The sequence below is a fragment of the Pseudochaenichthys georgianus genome, chromosome 24 (assembly GCF_902827115.2).
Source record: "Pseudochaenichthys georgianus chromosome 24, fPseGeo1.2, whole genome shotgun sequence".
NCBI classification, from domain to species: Eukaryota; Metazoa; Chordata; class Actinopteri; order Perciformes; family Channichthyidae; genus Pseudochaenichthys; species Pseudochaenichthys georgianus.
Window position 1 is genome coordinate 13,019,602 of NC_047526.1, and position 27,748 is coordinate 13,047,349.

General features: G+C 39.5%; 1 protein-coding gene across 2 annotated transcripts in view; it reads right to left on the reverse strand.

The window, feature by feature from the left end:
* The window catches only part of phip (pleckstrin homology domain interacting protein), a 52,914-nt gene that overhangs the window by 12,650 nt on the left and 12,516 nt on the right, over nt 1-27,748 (reverse strand). For both annotated transcript variants that reach the window (XM_034076552.2, XM_034076551.2), the window contains exons 9-28: nt 22,880-22,980; nt 22,600-22,670; nt 22,156-22,256; nt 21,505-21,545; nt 20,742-20,840; nt 19,715-19,871; nt 19,031-19,165; nt 15,104-15,232; nt 14,179-14,404; nt 13,497-13,619; nt 12,441-12,624; nt 12,249-12,351; nt 12,003-12,137; nt 10,700-10,797; nt 10,363-10,570; nt 9,637-9,747; nt 9,265-9,372; nt 1,408-1,532; nt 944-1,026; nt 567-678 (exon numbers count right to left, since the gene is read on the reverse strand). In XM_034076552.2, the coding sequence (XP_033932443.1) occupies nt 567-678; nt 944-1,026; nt 1,408-1,532; nt 9,265-9,372; nt 9,637-9,747; nt 10,363-10,570; nt 10,700-10,797; nt 12,003-12,137; nt 12,249-12,351; nt 12,441-12,624; nt 13,497-13,619; nt 14,179-14,404; nt 15,104-15,232; nt 19,031-19,165; nt 19,715-19,871; nt 20,742-20,840; nt 21,505-21,545; nt 22,156-22,256; nt 22,600-22,670; nt 22,880-22,980 (2,450 nt within the window). The remainder of the gene's footprint in view (nt 1-566; nt 679-943; nt 1,027-1,407; nt 1,533-9,264; nt 9,373-9,636; nt 9,748-10,362; nt 10,571-10,699; nt 10,798-12,002; nt 12,138-12,248; nt 12,352-12,440; nt 12,625-13,496; nt 13,620-14,178; nt 14,405-15,103; nt 15,233-19,030; nt 19,166-19,714; nt 19,872-20,741; nt 20,841-21,504; nt 21,546-22,155; nt 22,257-22,599; nt 22,671-22,879; nt 22,981-27,748) is intronic.

Sequence of the window (27,748 nt, forward strand, 5' to 3'; positions counted from 1 at the left end):
AAACTAGTGTTGCTTGCATCCTATTTTAAAAGGCATTTATTTTTATACTCTACTAAAATGCAACAAAAAAAGGGTTTGATTCTATTAATTTTGTCTTTTTTTATTGCACTTTGGCTGCAGATTCCTGTGTAGCTTCAGATCTGAGTTGTCTTATTAGTAAGCCTAATTTATACTTTTTTAGCAACACTATTTTTATATAATGGCACAAAATATATATTAATCGTACAAAGATCAGTTTTATACAAGTAGAAGTGTGTATTTACCTGGTAGTAGGCTGTCAGTAATGGCTACACCTCTCTATTTGGACTGGTAGATCTCGGCAGACTGGCAACTTTAAAAGTAGCTCTCGGTTCAAAAAAGGTTGGGCACCCCTGATATATATCATAATACATCAATGGAATTGGCTTGTTGTGCTAACCAGAGCACTTGTTGCTAGCTGCATCAGTATGGCTTAGGAATTCTTTGTTTTAGGAGGGAATCTCCTTGCTGATGCAAATAAATAGAATGATTACATACAATTCCATTTTGCAGTGCTTTCAACTGCAGCCTGAAACAGAGTAACATACCAGACGTTGTAGCACTGAAACAGGCTGTCAGGATACTGAGACTGGAAGGGCTCCTGGCTCTCAATGGTCCCAAACCACCAGGCATCGTCAATGACCGACCTAAACCTGTCCCCTACACACACACACACACACACACACACACACACACACACACACACACACACACACACACACACACACACACACACACACACACACACACACACACACACACACACACACACACACACACACACACACACACACACACACACACACACACACACACACACACACACACACACACACACACACACACACACACACCAAGTTTAGATGATCACAACAGAACACTGAGAAACTTGACCTAGAAACTACACAGGCAACATCTGGCTGACCTATACTCCACTGCCTCTTTCTGGCGTTGTCAAACTGTTGTCGCAGAATCAGGAAGTCGATGACATCAGGCATGTCGTGGTATCTGCAGCAAGACAAACACATCACATACACAATAAGTCAAGATCTGCAACAAAGCATTTTAAGAATAGATAAATAAGAATCATTAAGACAGTGTAAAATAGATGAGACAGACACTTTGTAGTAACGACTTACCATTCCCATAACAGCATTTACTTTATAATGTCAGTCAGGATTAATAAATAACATTTCTAATAGCTATTGTCTTGAGTTCATTAGGAATATAAATATGACATTCAAACCGAGCTCATAGATTACTATGGAGAATAGTTTCAGCAGCGCTGTGATGCTTCAGAAGCAAGCAACATTTTTCAAACACTAGTTCATCTTGTAACACCTGATCTTGACAATTTCTTCTAGCTTTTTAGACAGGGTGGGGTCTTACTTCATGGAGAAGGATCCTCCGGTCAGTCTGCCGCTGTCGGGGTCCAGGAAGGAAAGCTTCAGACAGCACAGAGTGGGCAGACCCACCTCATACTTAATGCCCACTATCTTCACCAACTCCTGCTCCTGTAGACCACAAGAAGATGAAAGAAGAAATGATGCAAATGAATACAAATCATTTCCTCTCAGGTAAAGAAATCACATCATTGGAACATAGTCCAAAGCACTTTACTGATAGAATCTCTTTAAGTAGTTGTGTAGTATGTATGCTTGAGGCTGAAGAGAATAATGCTTTATTGTCGCCATTTCTGTTTGTTCAAATAAAAGTAGAAGATACAGAAGAGAAACCTGCATTACAAACTACAGCAATATATTCTGAAGATGCACACTGCGCCCTGCAATGCATTATGGTCCGCCTCCTGCAAAGGAATTTCTATTTATGTCTCCACACATGGCAACAGAAATATACCAAATGTAACTGCAATCCCTTAAGCTGTTACTTTAATGTTTTTTTTTATAAATCTTTTTCATTTACAGGGATCAAAAGATGTTCTCTGCAGACATTTCTCTTTTAGTAGTATATTTTTAGTTTGGGAAAAAAGGGATTTAAGTTTAAAGGAAAGTAGTGAAGGAATAATATTGCTAAGTTGTTAGCACTCTAATACTTTGTGTGGATTTTACACCGTTGTAGCTTGCAACTGTGCTTCAATTCCTGCTATTTATTCCCATGGAGAATGTGTGTCATTCTATTTTTAGCTCCACTACCCTGACCTTTAAACATGTTAAGCCCTGAGCCTGTTTTTCAGGTCTCAGGCTCGAAAATGACATTCCCGGAACAAATGACCATATCTTCCCTTCTAAAATGGTTAAATGAATAATCTTTTTTCTCAAAGTAATGATAAACCTGTGAGTTGGATGTAGAAAAGTCAGAATCAATATAGATGTTTTTTATTTTAAAGAAAGTTCAGATTGAACATGGTAAATAACTGTAAATTATAGTGTCTGTCCAAAACATATGTTGTACCTATAGTGAAAACTAACCTTGGATGATGGGTTAGTAGACTAAAAGCTTTAGGAATCCAAAGTACAACATATAATAAGTACCTTGTATCAAGATTGATGCAAAACAAGTGATATTTGACCTTTTTAGACAGATTTAGCAAAGAAAAACCTCTTCTGGGGCCATTTGGGTGGATTTTCCTTATCCATGTCCATGTGACATCTCTTTCTGACCATTAGAGCCAATAGAATCGAAGGGGAATCTCCACGCACACACACATGGTAAAACAAAAAGGTGGGGGCTTCGCGCACTCAGTTTTGCTCCAGAGTGAAGCTGTCTCTAGGTCTGACATCTCAAAACCGAAAAGCAGATTTATTGCTCATGGATTAGAAATGGACAGAAATCATTCAAAGTGACACAGACGCATTGGATTAACCTATGGATTAACTTCAGCCTCGTTTTTATTGTTTTAATGCCATTGAAGACCACTTTTGACCAGACAACCACACAGGTGAGCCATTTTGCCGTTTTTAGCTAACTAGCTCCATATGTGTTGTTATTATCTCCAAGAGTTCGTATGATTGAGTGATAATGAGGATAACCATCGATTCTGTGTCCCCTCACGATGTGAAACGAAGGGTTGAGATCAAGCGGCAAACTCTGGGGAAGAGCCGGGACGCCAATACGGAAGTGCCACACACTGCAGTTCATATATTGGCCGATAGGGACTGGCTGCAGAAAGGAGCAATTTCCATAGACCCCCATGTTAAAATGCCCAACTTTACAGCAGAAAAAAACATGTTTCTATCCCTGGCTCCATACATTTTTATTATCGATATAGTTAGATTCCACCTTCATGATTATGGATCTGTGAGTGAATTGTTTTCTAACACGACCCTTTTATTTATATTAGGTCTTAAAGTTTTTGCATAAATTAGGGCGTGGTCACATTGAGTGACGGCTCTGTCAAGTGACTGCTGCTGCTAGCTTCTCGTGTCTCTGCTAGCTGCTCCGTGAAGCTACTGGGACTCTGCCTGCTCAGCTCATCCAGGGAAAACAACTTGACCCCGGCCGTGGTTGTTTGTTCTTCATGCTTATATATCGGACTATTGTGACTCGCTCTGCGGTTAAAACAGACGGTGCATGCATGCGGTAAGTGAAAATCGAGTACTTATTTATGTGTTAATGATTTTAATCGGCTACGTAATGAATGTTAAGGCTTGGTTTAGTGTGTAAGCGAGTGGTAGCTACATCAGTGCTAACGATGCTAATCGTAGCCTACAAGTTAAAAACATAGACTGTATAAAGGTTAAAACGAAATAGACAAGTGTTAAGCGTTAAGTGGGATAATACTGTTGAACAAACGGCTTCTGTTTGAGGTTGATAAAATAAGGTCATCCTTGTAACTTAGAGAGATATTTTATTATGTAGGTAGGAACTATATGCATCACTAAGGTTAATTTAAATTGGCTATGCTCAAGTATGTAGACCAGCTAACGTTGAAGTAGTGTATGTGAAATCAACCTCACAATAAGATGTGTGTATATTACAATTATTAATGTCATATTTCAAGATGATTACTTAGATATTACAATATGGTTGGTTGAGCTGGAGTTCATTATTGAGCTTACACGTTAACGTCACAGTCATCTGAAGAACGAACCCAAACCTTGTTGTTTTTATTAATTGCATTACCAAATGGGTATCAAATAAACAGTAAGCATTGGTAACACAACTTCCAAAGTTACAATAAAATAAAAAGGACCCTGACTCGGACAATACACAATCCAACATGTTCAACAGAAGAGAATCAGTTATATTGTTTGTATACATGGTACTTTATATTTATATATATATATATATATATATCTGCTTGTTTAAGGTGTCCAGGTGATGCAGACAGGCTGGACCAGAGAGTGAGAGACAGAACTGGACTCCTCACAGCAGTAAACTTCAGCACAGGTACAAAGACTCTTTATTTCATACTGTACAAAGAATCAAGAAACATATTGGTTTAAATAAATGAAGTATTGACTTTAATACACTCATATACATTCCATTAAACAATACTAAATACTAGATCACCTACACATCAGTTAAGTTGAGGGGTTTTTCCCATGCAAAAAGTTACATTTAGATGTTAACAAGCACTATGACTTTGTCAGCTTTCTAATTTAATGTATTGAAGGCAAAGATATTCAACACATAGTGAGAACTGCTACTATTTATCTCTCAATATTGTCTGTAAAAACGTGGTAAAAGTGATTCTTTCAGTGAGACAACAGAGCAAGCTTCTACAGTTGCACTACGTTTTGATAACAGTTAAATATTATTTTGATAATAACATATATTTCAATGTTGATGAACTTCATACTGTTCATTCATAATCTGATTGTCTTTGTAGCTCTGTTGAAATAAAAAAAAAAAACATTACAATTACAAAATAATTATATCTACAGCCCCTAAACACACAAACACACTGCTTTCATAAATAACACACTTGTTCTGCAATAATATGTTTTATGTTTCCTGTCATTTTTGTTAGGAAAGGACATGCCTGAAAGACGCGACTCAGCATCTCCTCTTTCTCCGAGGGTCAAGAAGAACATCCAAGAGGAACATTAAAAGCTGATGTTATGAGATTTTAAGACCAGTACAGGACATTCACTAAGAAACTACTTTTATTGTGAAAACACAGTCAGCTGATCGAATGCAGCTATTTCCACATCTACACTCCATCAGATGATTATTTCTATTTGCCTCACTTTATGAGCTTCACATCGCTTGTGCCTTGTACCGCAGAGTTTGCAACGTCACAAATAAATGGGGCCAATCTTCAGTCAGATGTGAATGTGTAATCTAACATTTTCAGTAAGAATAATGGACGAAAGGAGTGCAAATACAAATATAATTTATTGAAATGTGAACCAAAACTTCATCAAATGTTTTAAATAAAAAGCACATATGGACAGAAGGTGTAAACCTATTAAATGTATAAGTGAACACATTTAGTCAAATAAAGTGACAGACTAGGCCTGTGCAGTTGGTATCAGCTTTGCCCAGCATGGGCTCCTCCATCAGGCCTGGTCCTCCTCCATCAGGCCTGGTCCTCCTCGCAGAGGAAAGACCCTCGGTCCTCTCCAAACCAACAGACAGGACGTCCATCACACAGAGGTTTCTCCCTGAAGTCTCTGCAGCTCTCTGGACACCAGGCTGTCTCAATCCGTCCACACTGAATATGAGAGGGGGGAAATGAAAATAATAAATGCTTTAGACAATAAGAAATATAATGTTGAATGTTAAGTTGCTCAGTTTTTTTAGATTGTCAATACTATTACTGTATAATTAATATATCAGGTTAAGAGGCACATTCAAATAAAGATTGGTCTTTTGAATTGTTTCTCTAAAATCAAGGATCTAGAACTGGTACTTAGTTTTAATGATACAGTCTGGTTATTATGCTGTTTGGAGGAGGCATCACAGGTAAGAGCACTAACTAGCTAACATCACATGTATTAAACCTATAATTAAGTGATATCAAAATATAAATAACTAATGTCATGCAAACATATTAATATTTGCTTGATTCCAGTGTTGAATTTAGCACAATTGCATACAAACGTTAAGGGATTTTAAGATTCTGAAGTATTATGCTAAAAACTCAATAACTTAGATTATTATTTATAGTTTTGCTGAATAGTTTCATGTCCGCTTACCTTAGAAACGTAAAATGCCACGGCAGTGTGCAGATGGGGAGCATGTTAGCTTAGCTTGGTAGCTTCAGCTAGCTCTGGAACTTCCAGCTCGGTGGCAGCAGGTCACGCCTCCGCCTCTTTGCCCTTATTTGGAGCAGGCGGGAGTTGAACTCTGACGTCACTGTCGAGCCGTTAGTGGCCGACTCCGCCTACTAAGGGCTTCTTGGCAACTCTGCAGAATCCTATGGGTGACGTCACGGACCCTACGTCCATTTATATATACTGTCTATGGTTGAGATGTGCAGCAAAGATAAATAATAAGGTTTTGTGAGTGAATTTCGGTGCAGTCATCTGTTAGCATTTTTCGCTCGTTGCTAATTCAGAAGCTCAGCGTTAGCATTGTGGGGTTTTTAAAAAAATAGTTTTTTAAAATGATCAGTTAGATGAGTTTCTTCCCGTTACATGGATATAAAACATTCAGTTTATTAAATGAACATGCCCTCAGACACTGTTTTCTGCAAGATACAGACACTGTTTTCTGCAAGATATTGCAGGAGGCCCCCGTTACCAGGGTCTCTCGGGCTCTTACTTTGAAAACATCATCAAAAAAAAGACGTGTCTGAACATATTTATTTCATGTTTTTAATGATTTGCTATTAATTCAACTGTAGAAAATGTATTCCTATGTGTCAAGTGTACTGTATTGATTTCTGGCTCTTCTCTGATATTTTTAAATGGTTTTTCCTAGTGTATGGTGTGAGTGCACACATAAAGAGACAATATGAGTCTCTAGATACTTCAGGGTTTTTAATGTGACAATGTCAACCTGTTCCTTACCCAGATATTAGACTTTATTAGCAGAAAGGGTAATATGAACATGTACCAAGACCGAACCTCCAACAAACAGCCAAATATAAGGTCTCTGTTTTTATGTTTTTTTGTTTATTATGGGGATTATTTTACTTGTTATTGGTGGTGGAGCTGGAGCTTAGGGCAAATGTAGTGGTGGTTTAACCTGGCTACATTCACCTGCTCACTTTGGTTCACACACTTCCACTTGCACTCGCCATTGCACTCACACTTACTGGTATTGGAATGTATTGTAACTTTGCCTGTTTTGTGGAAGAACAAATGGTCAAACGCACGCAAGTAATGGAGGAGATTTGTATGTGCACTTCAATGTGTGTAGTCCCGTATTAAGCCCCTTACAGCTTTTTTCTTGGACTGCCTACAACCGTAATACACTGACTGGAGATATGGAGAGTATGGAGATAAATACTTTCGCGTTAAAGAAACATGTTGATAAATGAGTATTGCATCGTTTGTTTTTGACCCTTTTACTGATTGTTACTGTGTTACCTGACATGTATTTCCATCTTTATAACATGTGTAAGGCAAGGCAAGTTTATTTATATAGCACCTTTTAACACAAGGCAATTCAAAGTGCTTTACAAAAATGAAAGACATTAAGAAAATGGCATTTAAAAACAGTCCTTAAAAAGCAAAGATAATAAAATAAACATTAAAAGAAAAAATACATGGATAAAAGTTATTTTATCCATGTAACAGTGCAGTTTAAAAGTGGGGTAGGTAATTTTGGAGAAACCAGCTCGAGTGTGCTAGAATTTGAAAATACACAACGGAAAAAATCTGCCACTTCCTCACAGAGCCCCTCCTCCAACACACACGAACGCGCACATGACCAATGAGGGCACGAGATAAGTTTGTGCACAGATGGAAGGCTGACAGGCAGGTAGGCCATCCAGTTACTTTAGCCAGGCCGGCTCAGATGATTGGTCGTGCTTTTTACAGCGCCACGGCTTCCACAGATGACATTTTTTTTAGTGCTGTCAAAATTATCGCGTTAACGGCGGTAATTAATTTTTTGAATTAATTGCGTTAAAATATTTAACGCATTTAACGCATGTGCAGAATGGCCCGCCCCATACGTGCCACCAGTGGCAGCGCCAGGGTATGGCTGGGGTAGGCTACACCCATACCAATAAATGGCTTAGCCCCTCCATGAAAAATGATGTTAAAGTAAGCAAAATAAAGTCTGCCAACTCGCGGAGTAAATTGCACAAACAGCAGTTAGTAAGATTGATTTCAGTAGCCACGGTTTTGAAAACTTTTGTCACGTAGTGATCATCTTCTCAATAGAACATCTTTGATAACGGCGTGGTGTTGTTGCAGGAAGTCCCGACGGAGAATACTTTTGCTGTAGTACAGGGGTGCACATAACTGGTACACAGATTATGTGCGTAATGCGTACCGTCACTTGTGTCACACAGCGCATTTGCGTACCGACGTACTTGTGAAGCTTTTCCAGAAGACGGTTAGATCACCGGACGACAGAGTCGGTGCACACGGAGTGCACCGACTCTGTGCACACGGAGTGCACAGACAGGGAGCTGTTAACGTCGGTCTGTACAACGGACTTGTGCCAAAACTACGCCAACCGGCTGCGGAGGGAGACTCCCCCCTTCACTGGAGAACTGCGCTAAAACAGCTGATCACAACGTTCACACTCTGTGGTCACGAAGTACTCCACTAGCTGCCGCCGCCCCCCTCTCTGTCGACTTTCCTGAAGTACTCCACTAGCCGCCGCCGCCCCCCCCCTCTGTCGACTTTCCTGAAGTACTCCCCCGTTGATAGAAATCAACACGTAATGAATTAAGACCCCACGGTTTGATGATTGATAGGTATGTGGGTTGTCTTTCATTTTGGCACGCAGACATTTTTTATAATAAACATAGATACTGTATGTTAAATGGGTATATCTGCCTTCTTTCATTTATCTTTCCATTCCCACAACAATATACATAAATAAATGGCATATTTTGGACATAGTTCGAATGGTGATTAATCATGATTAATTAATTTTTAAGCTGTGATTAATCTGATTAAAAATTGTAATCGTTTGACAGCCCTAATTTTTTTATGTATTTTTTGTCAAAGCACTTAAGATATTCATTGCTATCGGGACGTTAAGAGCATTCCATGGAATATAACAAAAAGTGTATCTCGAGCCGGTTTCTCAAACTTACCTACCCCACCTTTAAGATATGAATAGTTCATATGAATGGATAGGTGACCAGCCATGTGGTCTATTATGTTTTGCTTCTTCAAACAATACTAAAGTTTAAAATAATCAGTTCCTTACCCGTAGCTCCATCTTTTGCCAGGGCTGCTTCTTAGGGTTGATGCTGTAAATCTTTTTTTGTCTGGCCATCTCCACGTAGGCCTCGTGGCCCTGTCTGAAGTAGTATAACTGCAAACAAACATACATCATTTTCATCGTGTCTTATTCATATTTCTGGACATTATGCACATTTTTTCTGGAATTGAGTATCTGCTTCGGATAGCAATGTCAATGTGCCCCTTTTTTTGTGTGTGTATGTAATGGCAGATGCAGCTTCGGGGGGACGCTAACTTCGGTGCAGACTATTCTTGTTGCTATGTTAAACATGAGCCAGTGTTTTGGTATTAGTAGACATGTGGTAAGGTTAGTGTAACAGAAGCAGGTGGCGTGTACCTCGTCTCCCATCTGGGGTATGTAAGGACATCTGCGGGGGACCGTGTCCGTGATCCAGGCGGAGGGAAGCCACTCCTCCAGAGTTAGCCCTTGCTCCTGGAGATCTGACCTCTGAATGACACACAAGGAAACACATATTCAGGTACAGATCTTTGATAGATTTGAGGTGGAATATTCAGCTTTTTCATTTGTGTGATTTATGAATTGCTTTTAAAATACTGTCTCATTGTATTAGTGCAAATGGATGATAGGTCCAAAAAAAAAGAATGATTTAATAAATGGAAAGCTACCATCTGAAACACACTGGATACAATGTTTTTTATTGAAGTTAAAGATCAGATTTTCCCAGAACAGCTGTTCAAATGCATTTGGGAAAACATGGGGCCCATTTTCCCAATTTACTAAGAGGATACATTTCCTCATCATTCCTGATTAAAGTTTTGCAACATTGGGATTGTCGTTGGGAGGAGGAAGTGCTGCAGTTTTTTTATTTATAATTAGTAGTAGTATTTGTGTCAGTTGTTTCCTTTAATTAGTTTATGGCCTTTGGTGTTCAGCAATATTTCAATTGTTGATTTTTATATTTACAGTGAAAATTGTTCCTCCTACATGTTTGTTCTGATATAACAATTGTATGCTATTGCAAAACCCACTAAACAAAGTTTAAAAAACAACAACTCTGAATAAGCCACAAGTAGAGAATAATGATTATAACTATTGACTAACCTTCCTCTTCTCCTTTGGCTGCTTCTTCTTTGGTACTTCGTCGTCTTTGTCGACCTTGTCCTTCTTTCTATCCTTCTTCCCGTCCCTCTTCTTCTCTCCGTCTTCCTCTGAGCTGCTGCTTTTCTTTTTCACTCTCACACTCTTCTTAGGCGGCTCAAGGTTGATCCCTGCGTCGGCTGTCCAGTCGGAGTAATCACTGGAGTAGTCACTGTGAACACATCAACAGAGAAGATGAAATGCACAGATGTATGTGATAGTGTTTCTGTTTCTATGTGGTGTGTGCATGTATCTGTAGGAGATATGATTCATGTGTTTGATAAACAGGACTGTGTCTTACCTTGAACTACTGTGGTCTTCCGGCCAGGGCTCTTTTTGTTGCTCCTCCTTCTCCTCATCGGAGGAATGCCCATTGATTTGATGAACATCCAGCTCTGCCTGGGAACCCATATTGTTTTATGTTAGAACCCCCAACAACAACAACAATAATTTCCTTAAACTACATGTGTCAAACTCAAGGCCCGGGGGCCAAATCAGGCCCTTGGTGGATTTAATTTCGGTCCACAGGATAATTTTTAATTCCTATTAGATCTGGCCCGCCGGTATATTGCAGGCACACCTTCACTCCATCCTGAGGATTTCCTCTGCTCAGAGCCTGACCCCAAACATTGATGAACTTGCACCCAAGATGAGATGCCAAGTATCTGGCTTGAACTAGCATCACAGTGCAGCACCCTGAGTTTACATGGATGTTTCCTTCTGCACTTTGTTTCTCACGACAACAGAGCATGTTTGGTTTTTTCTTTGAGGGAAATGGTTTTTTTGAAGCTGTTGTTGGCCTGTGGGAAAATGTAATCATAAGAAATGACTCAGATAGAGCCATAAGAAATGAATGCAACTGATTATTTAATATTTAATGTTGGCAATAATTTAAGCTTTGTTAGTTCCAGGTTTAATATGTGCAATAAGTTCATTTCAATACGTTTTGCAATAAACATTGAACCAGTCCGGCCCTCGACTAGTACCCATTTTTTTTATTTTGGCCCACTGTGTATTTGAGTTTGACACCCCTGGTATAGACTAAAGCGATGAAAACATTGGATTCTTTACCACTGGAAATTACCAAATCAACCAAAGAATCTATAAGCTTACATCTTGGAAGTTAGTGTAAGTCATCAGTGTAAGATTTAATTCATTCATACATGTAAACTCACGTTTACACACATAGAGATATCAGTTTTTATCTGAACTTTATAAAGAATTTTCTTTAAGAATGTTTTTTCTTTTTTTTCTATCTAACTACGTTTTACATTTAAATGTACTAGTATTCCATAATAGTTCTAAGTGCTAAAGTACCAAGGGGCATCTAAAGGTTAACATGCTAGCAAAGTCTGAACAGAGGGTTGTGGAGAAATCTGCTAATCTGAAATTGGGCTAGAAGTGTAAAATGACCAAATCAGAAGAGCCAACAAAATGAATCAAAATAAAGAAAAGATCTTACTGCCTGACTAAAAGTCCCTGCAATGGACCTGTATAACACAGATCTATTATTCAGAGTCACCTGTGTTTTAGAAAAGGGCTTACTACAGCTCCATGAAATATGAAACTGAATTCAAAAGAAAATAGTAACCATTTTTTTCTACCTCTGAGGCGCTGTCATCGTCATCAGCAGCCTCTGCGCTCTGTCGGCTCGTCTCCTCCATAGCGGCGCGCGTGTGGTATCCGTGGTTACCCTGGCTCTTCCTTCCCTCATCCACTGACTCTGATGTCGGATGAACCTGAAGAACAATTCAACAAGAATCTCTAAATAAATTAAAGAGTCATGAATGAAAAAAAGTGATATCAATATTGTGTTCCTGTACCAAAGTAATGTGTGTAAGTTCACTCACCCTGCTCTCCTTAGGGAGGGAGTGGATGGTGCGTCTCCTCCTTTCTGACTGATAAATATTGATCTCCTCCTCTCCTTTAGCCTCACGCCAGGTAATCTGCCTCCTACACAAGAAGCAGACACAAACACACGCCATGGCTTGCTTTAATATGATCACCTCCGGAAACTCTTCCTCTCTGTGAGCGTGTGTTACCTGACGGAGGCGTTCTCCAGCTCGGGCACCAGCACCCTGCGGCTCCAGGCCACCAGGTCTCCCTCTGTGGCCATCTGGCTGCGCGGGGCGTTGCTGTGCATCTGGCGCACGCCCTCGATCTGCCCGCTGCGCCGCAGACCCACGTTGGGCGGGGAGTGCACCTCTGTGGGAGAACCCACGGATCCTGAGGGGAGAGAGGAGAGAAAGACAGAGAACATAAAACAGAGCTTTCAATTTGTCAGCAGCATGTAAGGATTAAATTGTCAGGAACTCAAGATTGTTGATAAACGATTAATATGCCAATTAGTGTGAGCATCACTACACCAATTGTTTTATCGCTTAAGTGTCAGAATAATGTGAAGTATTTCCATTGCAAAATACATTCTGCCTCTTTCACCTATGACAAAGAAAGCCCTGGGAACCTGGAACCAACAAATATTTGATTTGTTTACTGGAAACTTTAACCATTAATAATTTAAAGAGATAGTTGCCAAATTGTGTTGATAGACAAATCAATGATTTACATTTTTAGCACTTTTGCAAATAATGAGTGTTGCAAATTCCATTTGAACAAATCAAACTCCAAATTTCCAAAAAAATGTGTTAATTTAATCAATTAAATATTATTCTAATTGTTTTGCTAGTTGTAGTTTTCACACAGTACATTATACAATTTGGTGTGAGTTTTATGATTTATTTATTATATATATTTTGTAGCTTTTTATTTTATTTTTAGTTCTAATTTTTTCTACCACTTTCTCTCCTGTAGTTACATGTTGGGGGAGGTACAATTATAGTTGGTAATGCTGACAGCATATATGAATATAACATTAAAAAAGATATATCTATAACTGGATTCAAATGGTGTTATATATATTTCTCAGCTTGTTTAAACCTGCTTTAAAGATGAAGTTAGCAACACACAAGGCCCCATTGTTTAGAAGTAATTTTGATAATGTCCTTGCTGCTCTACCCATACAGGTGGAAACAAAGGCTGCTTTTGAGACGCTGCCCACACTCCAGCAGAATGAGCTTCCTGTCATGATGCAGTCTTACCTCTGTTGGACCTGGTGTCATTGCCTCCCAGTCTCTGGTCCTGCTCCTGCTGCAGCCTCTGAATCATGGAATCCAGAGGACTGGGCCCTTCCGCCGCCTGCTCACTCACCACTTGGTTCAGGCCTGGAGTTAAGAGAGAAGAGAACCAGAAAGATAGATGAGACCATCAACCGCAAATGTCTCATAACAACTGGATGTACACATTTCCCCATTGCATTCATTTTTATTTCTAGTCGAGGCTATTTAATTGCCGACAGCAGGGCAGTATTCTGTAACTGGGAAACATGGAGAGTCATTTTGTCTCAAAATAAAATCATCTTTCCCCTCTTGCATCTTCACCTGCCTCCACGGTGCGCTTCAATGCATTTCATAAACAATTGCTCCCGTTTGCCTCCCCGCCAAGACTTTAAACTGTCTTATTATTCAGGTTTTAATTGCCAATTCGGTGTTGTTTCAGTTAAAGCGTCTCATTAAGCACATTTGAGAAGAGATCAAAACTCTTGTCAGGCTATAAGAGCGGTGTGATCTGCTAGACAAAAGAGCCTTTGATCAGCTGACAGAAGGCCCCCAGGTAAAGATGTGATCTGAGGGAAAGCGTAGAAGTACAACTGAGTTCTTGCCCTCAGATCACACTGAGAGGAGATACTCCCGAGGGTCTGATTTCTTCTTTAAGCCTCTGTACCTGAGGAAGTGACCCCCATCTGTGGGATGAGCTGCTCGCTCCTGCAGCCCTCCCTGCCTGGCACCAGCCGTTGGTATCTGGGGGGGTGGGGGTTTCCGTCCACATCCACCAGGAAGGGAGGGGGCATGAGGTGGGGCGCCTGCTGGGTCTGCTCGTCCAGCACGTAATTGTTGGCGTCTCTGATCAGCGGCCGGTAGTCGGTGTGGAAGAACATCTGGTCGGCAATCTGAAGCACGGGAGAATAAACATGGAGCATTCACTCAACAGGATTCTAATGAGGAGAGAAGTATTAATTATTTCATTTACAATTATGTTAGTAAATTACAGGTGTATGTATGTTTATAAATATGAAATAGGTTTACATTTGAAGCTTTTCTAGTGTAATTTAATTTATTTTAAACCTGGTGAGTTTTCCTCACTTTATGATTTGTGATTATTATCAATTAAAAAAATGATTTCAATGATTATGGTGTGACTTCTTTTAAGAAAGTCCTTACCCAACAACATATTCTGCCTCTTTTAATTGGAATAAAACACTAGTCCATATTGCTTTTTCAATCACATTTTGGATCTAGCATCAGGACATGATATACATTCATTATTACCATTTGATTTGATATCCCCCTGCTCCTAATGTATTCTTTATATGAGGCTCACCATCCCCCCCATGGGCTTTAACAGTGATGCCTAGATTCAACACAATGGGTATAACAGTGTTTTCTTTTATGTATTTATATATATTTATTTTCTTTGTCTTGAGAAAACCATGAGAAAAACTGTTGCCTGTATTTTTTTAATTTCTTTCTCAATTAGTTTTTATTTTGAATGTTTTGTATCTGCTTCTCTTATTGTTTCTCTGTTCACCTTTTGAAGTTTAGGAGACAGGTTGAAGGGAAAAGACAAAGCGAAAAGCCTGCTGCATTACCTTGTCATATCTGCTACTGGAGCCGAAGCCAAAGATGAGCAGGTGTCCGTGGGAGTCTGTCGCTGCGAAATGTTGCCCATCTGGACTACATTTGCAGTCAAACAGCGCTCCGTGCCCTTGGCCCTCGATCTACACACAGAGGGGGGGGGGAGAGATAGGGAGATAGGGAAATGGAGGCACACGGTAAATCATAGTAGGATTTTCAAGGGGAATTCCAAGCAACCTTAACAATGGTAAAAACAGGACACATTTGACTCAACATGTCAGTAATGTCAAAGCAGCGCCTGCAGAAACTGAAACTTCCTCGACATAAAAGAAAACTGGGGCCTTTAGTTTGTGCTGTAGGTACTTCTTCACTCTTATAAAAGCTTCATTCAATCACAGAAAGAGATCGTTTTATAAGAATGAGCATCTTTTCCCCCTTTTCAATCAAAAAAGGAAGTACTGATCTGAAACAACTTGTAATAGTTTTGCTGCAGACTGAGCAGTGAGAGTTGGTTTCAACACATCGTCATGTTCGTTACATGATGCAGTGAGAAGACAGGCAACTCGGCTTGAACTGGCTTCAATGCTCGGCTCCATTTACCAGTTTTTGCCCAAATATCATATTGAGTGTTGTGTGTACTGTGTAGGTTTTAAATGTTAAAATCAAATAAAAAATACTTTCATTAATGGTCAAAGTCCATATTTTTTTAACTGGATGAATTCTCCTTGCATACTTTATTTACTCTTTGGGAACATGGGACTACTCTCTTTTCCTTTAGCGGCCAAAGACAAAATATAGTATGACAAGAACAGAGGTGGGAAGTAACATAGTACATTTACTCTAGAACTGTACAATTTTGAGGTACTTGTACTTTACTGGAGTATTTCCATGTTATGCTACTTTACTTTGTACTTCTACTTCACTACAATTCAGAGGTACATGGTGTACTTTTACTCCACTACATGTATTTAATACCTTTAGTTACTTTACAGATCTGGATTAATGATGAAATATAATCAACTCTTAAATCAGACTTTAGTTCCACTTGGAGTAAATTCACAAGCTACCCTGCAGTATACAAAGTCATTCAAACTAGCTGCACCTCTACCAGCTTTGAGAACACTTTAATGATCAATCATTATAAGAATAATTCTTCTTTAAAGTGGACCTATTATGCTTTATTTGAAAAATATATTGTAGGGCCATGCCTATACAAAACATGTCTGTGAAGTTTTTTTTTCAAAATACCAAACAGATCACCCATTGTAGCCATGCCTCATACGGCTCATACCCCTGTTTTGAAGCCCTGTCATGCGGCTTTCACACCAGCGCTTTTCAGTTTCTAGCTCCGAGCGGGAGCTTTTCTGGTTCAGCTCCGGTTTCTCTTTTCAGCTCCCGCTCTGTACACACCGCCCACTGGCGCCCCAGAGCTGCCCTTGCTGCGTCATGACGTCACCGTTTACATCGCTGATTTGCCCCCCAAGGGCAGCTCACAACAACAACAACAACAACTGCGTCGGGTCGATGATCGTGTTGCTTTTAATCACACGAAGCCAGAATAAATTGAATAACGACTTCTCCAACCTTATACTTTGCTCCAGAGTGCCGTGGTTCATTGTTTATTAATGTGTTTCTGCAGCATGTACCGACCGCTGCAGTGCTGCTCTTCCACAGGAGTTTATTCTCCCGTTAGCTCCCGGTTAGCTCACACTGCAGCGGCCGCTCTAAAGTATTCACTGTCCGACTCACACAAGCAGCTGATGCATATCCCCAGTTCCCCTTAGCCTAAGTGAATGTGTGTCAGTCTGAATTGACGCTGTTTGGTATCACAACGCTGTTATGAAAGTTTCTCTGGTATAAAACGGGTGATGTTAGCATAGCAACCGAAGCTAAACTGACTACTTGCATCCGATAGCTGCAATAATACAAAACAACACGTCTGCCTCTCTCCACAATGATCGATAACAGTGAACGGATGGTCAAAGTAAGGTACAAATAAACAGAATCACACGAAGCCTGGTTAGTGTTGCCTGACTTTATAAAGTGTGTTTATAGGCACTACTGCTTGTAGGCAGGCATAACAGTCGACCCATGGGAGGTGGGTTTAGTTTCCTGCACGCCTCGACGTAAGAGAGACGTAAGCGACGTCACCTCTTAGCTCCAAAGCTCTTGCCTCTGGACCGACAATTTTTTGGAGCTGGAAATGAGGCGGATTCCGGAGCTAAGAGCCGGCGCAGCTCCGGTGTGAACTGGAAAACCCAGCGCTTTTCAGGCTCTAGCTCCGAGCCGGAGCTGAAAAGGTGCTGGTGTGAAAGGGGCATTAGAGAAACACAGATTTTGGGTCCTTAGCTTGAAAAAATAAAAGAAGAGGAGGCGGAGCTAATGCCTGATCAGAATTCTACCGGAGATAAAGTTAAATTCTGCTGTGATACAACGCCATCCTGTTTAAACCACGTCAAGGATTATTTCTGAAACAGTACAGAGCTCAAATGCTTTTTCTCTTGCAGGTTTATCACAAGGTGAGTTCTTTTTTCCCCCCCTGCTTTTTAAACATGTGCTCTACAGTACAGGTTAGCTCTGAGTGTTAGCGAGGCTCGCTAATGTAAACAAAGACGAGATTACGTCCAAAACACGTCAGGCATTGTTTCTGATAGCAACTTTCTGTGGGTCCGCTGCCGAGTTGACGTCAGTTCGGATGGAATCTGTATCCGCTCGCTGTACCCCTGTTTTTAAAAGATTTGGGTACGGAGGAAAAGAGAGAGGGTTTTATTTTCTGACACTGCGTGAGTTCTCCGACACACCGGGGACACATATTTAATCGTGATTACGATTATGGCTTGCAACGATTACGAAAACAACGTAATCGAAATAAAACGATTATTTTTTTTATTATTATTATTACTTTTTTTTTTTTTTTAATGTATTTCTTTTTTGTATGTTTATATGTTTTTCAGTTGAATTATAGTTAAAGTTCAGGGTAATCAACTGTTCAAAACATACTGCTAAAAAAAAAATTAATAATCGCAATTACAATTATTGACCCAAATAATCGAGATTATGATTTTTGCCATAATCGAGCAGCCCTAATTCTTCCTCATGTAAATGAAAACTAATTACAGTCAATTAAATAAACTCAACGGACGTTGTGCTGTATCTCATGGTGGCTAATTTTAGAGTCGGGTAGTTAACTCTTATGATTCCTTTCTACCTGTGCTGCTCTTACAATACATTAATTAACACTACATGTATTGATATTTAGCTTTCACCCTAATCCTATAATAATCCCTTATGTCCTCAACAGGGGCCGCTATATAGCAAACGTTTCATTATTAGTTTTAAATGTGTGCCATTTCCCATTACACTTTGTGTCATCAAACAACACAATCCACTATGATCAACACCAAGATTTGGCCGACTAAACAGCACACAGAGAGAGTCACTTGTTCCCGGACTGTGATTAATACCTCACTTGGTAACCATAGATACACAGGAAATACAGCAGTGTCTGCAATGATTAAACCCCTAGGTGAATATGTACACTGTGCTTCAGTGTGGTGTCAAGATTTAGCTCTACCCTGCACTCATGCCACACATAGTGTATTCAATGGAAGAGGAAATGCCAGCGTGGAAGTGAGAGAGGTACGAAAGCTAAGAGAAGAGAAAGTGAAAGCAATGATGGAGGAGGGTAACAGTGAGAGGGAAATAATGAGAGAAAGACTGACACTGAGAAAGGAAAGGAAAACAAATGTGTTGTGGGAAAAGGAGGTAAAGACTTATTTTGAAAGCTTATCCGTCTATGTTTTTGCTGACTGCATTAGAAAACCTCTGTTTCACATGTGAGGAGGACCAAATCAGGATGTCGTGACTTTAGTGTGAATTCAGTCAGAGATAACGCAGAGAGTGAGCGGCAATGAGACACACAGGGTGGCCGAGGGTCTCACCATGTTGAAATAAGAGCGGATCTTCACTCCTCTGGCCAGGTCCCACACAATGCAGTTCCCATCATGCCCCGCTGAGAACAGGATCCTGGGATCAAAGGGGTGTGGCTCCAGGACAAACACCTCATCCTCATGACCCTGTCATTAAAAAACATCTCGATTAAGAGTCACAAACAGCCTCAGTGGTTTTTCTCAAATCTTGTGGTTTTGTGCATTTTTACCTAGTTATAAATCAGGCATCCTTTATGTCTGGTTTTAAACACATTGTGATAGATGATGTGTCTGAAGTAAGAACAAGTCAAGTGTAAGTTACACTGACAAAGAACCATTACAATTACATTGGTCATTTCTATTCAAACTTATAGATTTTAGAATTCTCTATAAAAAGATTTAAAGGCCCAGGGTGATAAAATATATATTTGTTCAGTTCAAGAAAAGACAATATTTTCCTAATTCATGTTTAAGGCTTTTAAATAAGGCCTTATTTTCAATGTTAATGTAATTATTGGTTGGTAAGGAACTCTTATTTCCCATCTATTTCTATTGTTTATGTTCCGAGTAAGGTGAAAGCAAAATGACAGGAACAAATACAAACAAAAATGTAAATGCTGTATTACTTTTGTATTGCATTGTTCTATATGTTACATGCTCTGTGTTGGCATGTGCATGTGTTGAATCACCACATACCATGAGTACGTGCACGAGGCTCCCGGTGGTGGAGTTCCACACCTTCAGTGTCAGGTTGTTAGCTGCTGTGATCACGGTGCCGTCATGGCGATCCCATGCTACCATGGTAACCTTCAGCTTGGTCACTTTGTCTTCCAGCGGAGGAGGGTTGTACTTCCTGAAGAGAGGATGTGATACACGGATGTCATGTTTGAGCCAAAAGTGTTTTACTTTATAACTAAAATAAATACATAAAGGCGCAACTACACAACATATTTTGAAATGGTTGAAATGTTATAAAAATCAAGAAACAATTCCTCAACAGTCCATTCCTGCTAATAAAGTCATATTTTATCTTCAGTCCATTTATTTTACTAAATGAATGTTTAAGCTCCTTGTTCACAACATGTGCTGTTTCTGTTTGAATAGCGCATCAAGAACATTATAACATTTATTTGTAACCTAAATATTTAAGTTCATTCAACTCTCTCCCAGTGTGTTTTTCTTTTCATGATATCCAAGCTTCAATTCCAGTATTATAAATATATATTACATTTTTTTTAAGATAACCAGGTTATCTCTGAATCTGCAATTATTGCTGTTTGTTGGGTTAATCCAGACTCTAAGTACTTAAATAGCTCATCAGTGTCACCTCCAATAATTCACTTATGCGTGCTATAAATCAATATTCTGCCTGGGAGCAGTAATCAATCATTTTGACACATTAATGCAACAGCTGTGAAAGTGTTATTTTTTTCAACTTCATTATTTATATCATATATATTGTGTTAAAAAATATTGCAAGAAAAGCATTTTGCAGCTGGTAAAAAGGACAATAAATAAATGTTTTTACTTCCTAATGGTGCATAGTCTACAATGGGAGTATTCACACTCAATATGTCTGGGACTTGAGTATGCAGCATCATTGATTTTTGTCAAATTTAGAGTGACATCCCAACCCACGACTCTGAGCTGTGAGTACAGCAGTGCTGGTAAAAAGAAGAAGAAAAAAAGCCAGACTTTGACAGCCGAGCACACACAATCATACCCGGGTAATTTGGTCTGCATGTCCAGCAGAATGCTCCTCCACCCCTGAGGATGCAGCTGCCATATCCGCGCTGTACCGTCCCTGCTGCCGCTCACAAACCTACCACACACACACACACACACACACACACACATTAGGAAACACGGATTCATGAACTGTAAATAAAACACTTCTATAGAAGCGCTTTGCAACAAAATAAGCGCTTTTATCTATCTGCATGTACTAATTGTTCCCCCCCCCCCGTTTCTTCTACATCTCCTCCACCCCTCCTTCTCTGCTTAGACACTCCTTCGCTGCTGAGATTACAGCAACCCAGGGGAATTAGCTGAGCTTGTTTTTCTGCAAACTCCACACAGGCACAGGCAATTTAACACGCATGATATGTGCAAGTGTGTGTGTGTGTGTGTGGGTGGGGGGGGGGTGTAATAAAGTGTGTATCAGAGAGTAAGTAAAGGTGGTGTTTCTGCTGATGGCACCATTCACATAACAACACCCCCAGGTTCCATATCCACAAACAGCGGAGCACACACAAAAATGTACCTCACTTATTATGTGGCTAATACACACACGCGCGCACACACACACACACACACACACACACACACACACACACACACACACACACACACACACACACACACACACACACACACACACACACACACACACACACACACACACACACACACACACACCACACACACACACACACACACACACACACACACACACACACACACACACACACACAGTTTGAACCTACCTGTCACTGCAATGTGAGAACTGGATGCTGTCGACTTTGTCCTGGTTAAGGAAAATATAGGAGTCAAAACAACGCAATAAGCAACAAGCATTACCTCTGCTAGGTTTGCAAATCATGACAACTTCTTTGTGTATTACTAGCTATATCATAGACATCAATACTAAAGTAAAACTATTGGTGCTAAGATTTATTTTAATAAAAGAACATTTTTAAATAGACAATTCAACTAAATATGTCCTATGCCTTTGCAATACGTTTGGTGATCCTTTCCATCCCTATGTACAGAATAACCTAATGGATCATTTCTTTCATTCAAAGATTTTCTTTAACTCAAAGTCGTCTTACTAGCTCTCTCTCTAGCTGCATCTTACCATCTTCTTCAGTTGATGGAGTTTGCTTAGCTGTCATGGAGAACGTTGAAACACTCTCAAAGACAACCGAGGAAACTCCATCTGCTGAAGAAGTCCATGAAATACTGTAAACAGCTGGGATAAAAGCAAGTAAGTGGGCCTTGAGTTATTTATATTATAACTACTATTCCCAAGTTGGACTATAACCATGTTAATTGTCAATATCTAAGCACTGTACTGTGACATACTGTATAGTTAATAAAACACATTTTAATCAATACAAAGCATTATGTTGACTTACAGTATGGGACTCAAGTTCAGAGATCTTCTCTGGTTGGCCTAAGCCAAAGTAGTACACTCTGATGATGTGATCTGTGCTTCCTGTGGCCAGGAACATACCACCTGCACAAAAAACACAACGGGTCAGAATTAACAACACTCAATACCCGATACTTCCATTAAAACAATTATAATATACACTTCAAAGATCAAGCTATGGTGAAACAAACGCTTTTTCTTGTATTAGTGAGGGCAAACTTTGTGCAAAAAGAAACGTTGAAGTCATTCATCATTCATGGTCAATTTAACCTCAATAAGCAGAGTCATTCCACATTTATGGAAAAGCAGAAGGCCCATTTGTGTGTGGCTGTGTTGCTCTTCAGTTATTCTGCACATTTTTTCAGCTGCTGTTTGCCTTTAGGTGGTCTCAAAGCATGCATGAAAATCAAAAGTAGTTGCCGCCCACCTGCACTGAATGAGGAGCAGATCATCTGGACGCCAGGCCTGGAACGCTCCGTGAATTTACTGGGCCTCTGACTGCACACACACACAAGCAGATACAAAATGAAACGGACAGAAATGGAATGAAAAGAGTGTGTATGTTTTTAGTAGAACATGTTTTACAGGTGGGTATGTCAGCAGATGTTCGCTTCCTTCTTATGTTGTCTTGTACATAACTATATTTAATTTTCGGGATAACAAAAAAATCCCATTTAACTAGTGTTTTCATCATTTGTGTTTCTCACCAAAACTTCAGCGTGCGTGCATCCCACTGCCAGAAGCAGATGGTGCCGTCAGCTCCAGTGGAGGAGAGGTAGCGCTTTGAGCCGCAGCAGAGAGGGGAAAACTGCAAAGACAACCAATTAGGGGTTACAACTAAGTGTCATGGGCAGTCAACAGGAGATGCTAACACTGCAGCCAAAAAAAGAAAGGATAATTAACCCACAACTGTGTCGGGAGAGGAGAGCGATTAGCATACAACCTTAAAACACATAGCTACACAGATACATAGAATATCAAAGCAAAACTTAAAGCTCAATAGCAAATATTAAATTGATAGTAATCTTAGAAACAAATGAAGCTAATATTTATGTATTATTTGTATCATGTTTTCAGCAGGAACAAAGAGCATGAGGCTCTATGCCAAGGACAGAGCAGGGAAAGTGAAAACAGACAACATTAAATAACACCTGCATCATCCATAAACAACTGGAGCCATTATGCACATTCCTGTTTGTAAATGTGGATAATAGTCTGTCATGCCATCGTTTGCCCACACGTTAGAGTGTTCTCTTTATATAAGACTCATTATCAGGTTCATACTGTATTTGAATGTTGTGCCTCTCCTGTGACATGTTTCCATGCTTTAATGTTCAAAAGCTCTTTATTTTCCTCAAACTGCCTGTGCTGCAGCACCTCTTTCCACCCTCTGTCTGAAACCAGAGCCCAGTCTGCTCTGAATGGTTATCTGGCCGGCTCTGTTGTGATTGGTCAACCGCTTAGAGATGTCCCGCCACTTAGTCTGTCACATACAATGTGTTGGAGCGCTAGCCAATAGAAGCTTGAGTGTTACACAGTGATGTCATTATGTTACTGAAGTAAACAAAGGAATTCAATGGAGGCATTTCAGTAAGGGGGGGAGAGTGTGAGTACACAGGGATTATAGCCTTTGCAAACCATTTACATGCACAAAAACCTATATAACACACTACAGAAAAGGGATAACCCTAACAATCATAATAGGCAGGGGTGCACATAACTGGTACACAGATCTGAATTGCGTAATGTCACTTGTGTCACTACGCACCTTTGCGTACCTCAAAACAAAACATACATTTCGTCTACACGTGTTTCTTGTCAACACTCAATGGAGTAAACTACGAGACTTGTAAAAACCAACAAAGACATTAAGCAGCTACGTTGCCGTTTCGCTCCCTGCAAAAACTCTTCGGACTTTCTATGACTGATTGAACTGGAGCTGGGCGAGCCGCCTCCATAAAAGACGGACCTGTGAAGCTTACAGGAGGCAGAGGCTTAGATCACCTGACGACAGAGTTGTTCACCGTGTGCACAGACGGGGTTAACGTCGGTATGAACAACAGAATTGTGCCAAAACTCCGCCAACTGGCTGCAGTGGGAGACTCCCTGAGCACACTCTGTTCCCCGCGCACACACTGGAGAACTGCGCAAAATCAGCTGATCACAACGTTCACGCCCTGTGGTCAAGCTGCTGCTGTTTTATTTACAACAAAGTGGAGTGATACACACAGTTGCAAACTTCCTCAGGGTGTTATGGAAGAGTTTGAAAAAAGACAGAGGTGGAAGAAGTACTCAGATCTTGTGTAGGAATACTCTGTTACAGTAATAAATCCTGCACTCAAAATGTTACTCAAGTAAAATTAGAAAAGTATTATCAAAATATAGTGAAAGTTCCAAAAGTAAAAGTAGTCATTGTGCAGATTGGTCCATTTCAGAATAATATATATGATATGTTTTATAATGATTGATCATTAAAGTGTTATCAAAGCTGGTAAAGGTGCAGCTAGTTTTTTGTTTTTTTTATATATATTTTTTTCTATTGACATTTGGCAGCAAACAATTACACATTGTTTTTTCAAGACATAGTAATTGTACATATTAAGTTTGTTTGTCCGAAATGCCTTTTTCTTTTTTTTACACAAAGATAAAATAAAGACAGTAAAAAGTACGAACAATACGAACATTAGGGAGCGATCAGGAATTCACAGTAAAATCATACGTTTGTAAAAATAAAATCTGGCCTATGAGGTTTTATGAAATCAGTCCAGTTTCTCCATCGTGACACAAATAGTTCCAGTTTGTGATTGACAGATGATGTTATCCTCTCCATTTTGTAAATGTCCATTGTAATATCCATCCATGCGTTTAAAGTTGGGCTATCTGGTGATAACCACTTGTTTGTAAGAGATTTTTTACTCGCCACCAGCAACAGATTTAATAAATATTTGTCTTTTTTAGTCCATTCTTGAGGTATTAGTCCAAAGAACAAAGTCTTACTGTCCATGGGCACATGACATTTGAAAATATCTTTTAAGGCTTTATGTATGTCTCTCCAAAAGACCTCAATAACAGGGCAGGCCCAGAAAACCTGATAATGACTTGCATTTGAATTTCCACATGTTCTCCAGCAGTCTGTGGAGTTAGCACCATAGTGAGACTTCTGAGTGTTGTAAAATATCTTATCAGGCTTTTCCAACCAAACTCCCTCCAGTTATGTGAACTGCTACATTTCCACTGACATTTCCATATTGTTGTCCATTCCTCCTCAGATATGATAACCCCTCCTTCATACACTTTTTCACCAATGATTTTCAATGACTTATCCATGACCTTTACCTCATTTTCCATGACCAAAAAAAAATTACCACTGAAAATTGTTTATTTTAACATGGAACAGGAAAATAAGGTCTGCATATGAAACATGTTGTGCCTATCTAAAACAAATCAAATAGTAGGCTTACTAGCTTCTACACGCTAAAGCAACTGTAGTCAGGGATGCAAACTCATGAGGTATGAAAAAGGTGACAAGGATCCGAGCCCCCCGACCCCACGGAATATCGGCTTTAAAATGAGGAATAACAGGATGTTAGCAGTCAGAGCAACTAAAGCAGCAGGTAATAATAACAGAAACGCCAAAGAGTCACATCTAGTAGAAATATATAAAAGCATTTCTTTTAATTGTGTAGCAGTCAGTTTATAATTTTGGCAGCACTGTTGGGCATTTTGAAAATGTCTTTCTATCTGTATTAGCCACTGGTGTAAAGTAACTAAGTTCATAAACTCAACAAGTACTATACTTGGGTACAATTTTGAGATACTTGTACTTTATTTAAGTATTTCAATGTTTTGCTACTTTGTACTTCTACTCCTCTACAGTTCAGAGGTACATGGTGTACTTCTACTCCTCTACAGTTCAGAGGTACATGGTGTACTTTTCCTCCAGTACATGTATTTAATACCTTTAGTTACTTTACAGATGTGGATTAATGATGTGAAATATAATCAAGTGTTAAATCAGACTTGAGTTCCACCTGGAGTAAATCCACAAGCTACCCTGCAGTATACAAAGTCATTCAAACTAGCTGCACCTTTACCAGCTTTGAGAACACTTTCATGATCAATCATTAGAAAACATATCATATATATTATTCTGAAATGGACCAATCTGCAATGACTACTTTTACTGTCGCTACTTTAACTATATTTTGATGATAATACTTTTGTACTTTTACTTGAGTAATTTTGAATGCAGGACTTTTACTGTAACAGAGTATTCCTACACTCTGGTACTTCTACTTTTACTCAAGTACAAGATCTGAGTACTTCTACTTTTACTACAAGATCAGAGTACTCCCACTTCTACTAAAGTACAAGATCTGAGTACTTCTACTAAAGTACAAGATCTGAGTATTTCTACTAAAGTACAAGATCTGAGTACTTCTACTCGAGTACAAGATCTGAGTACTTTTACTTTTACTTATCTGAGTACTTCTACTTTAACTCAAGTACAAGATCTGAGTACTTCTACTTTTACTCAAGTACAAGATCTGAGTACTTCTACTTTTACTCAAGTACAACATCTGAGTACTATACTTTTATTAAGTACAAGAACTGAGTACTTCCACTTCTACTAAAGTACAAGATCTGAGTACTTCTACTAAAGTACAAGATCTGAGTATTTCTACTAAAGTACAAGATCTGAGTACTTCTACTCGAGTACAAGATCTGAGTACTTTTACTTATCTGAGTACTTCTACTTTAACTCAAGTACAAGATCTGAGTACTTCTACTTTTACTCAAGTACAAGATCTGAGTACTTCTACTTTTACTCAAGTACAAGACCTGAGTACTTCTACTTTTACTCAAGTACAAGATCTGAGTACTTCTACTTTTAAGAACAACATCTGAGTACTTCTACTAAAGTACAAGATCTGAGTACTTCTACTTTTACTCTAGCATAATATCTATACTTATACCACCTCCGTTTATAGCCTATGAAAAGAACTCTTAGAAAACGAAGGCTAAAGCTAACGTTAGCAGATAGTGACAATGTATGCTAGCTTGCTAGCTAGCTCAACGATTCCTTAAATGATATTGCGACGTTTCAGTTCACATCACGCTCTGCCGCTCTGAACACCCCGTTCTAACAGCTGTTCACCAGCGGTGCAGTCTGTGCCACAGTGCACAGTTAACGAACGCACCGTAGCTAATGTATCTGACCCTCATCCCGGAGCAGCAGAGTTCAGCCGACAGGCAGGAAGACTCCAGCACACATATATTAAAAAATAACACCATGCGCGTCATGATGGCACATAACAAATCGCGACCGCAGATTATTTCGGCGATTAGATAAAATGTAAATTATATTTGACGCAACTTTAGTTACATTTCCATGACTTTTCCAAAACTTTGGGAAAAATATTGTTTTCCATAACTTTTCCAGGGCCTGGAATTTGCATTTTTAATTTCCATGACTTTTACAGGTTTTCAATGACCGTACGAACCCTGCTCCTTCCTTTTTGGATTTCACATATGGTTGAGTGTATTTTAAGATTCAACAGCCCTTTTTACATACA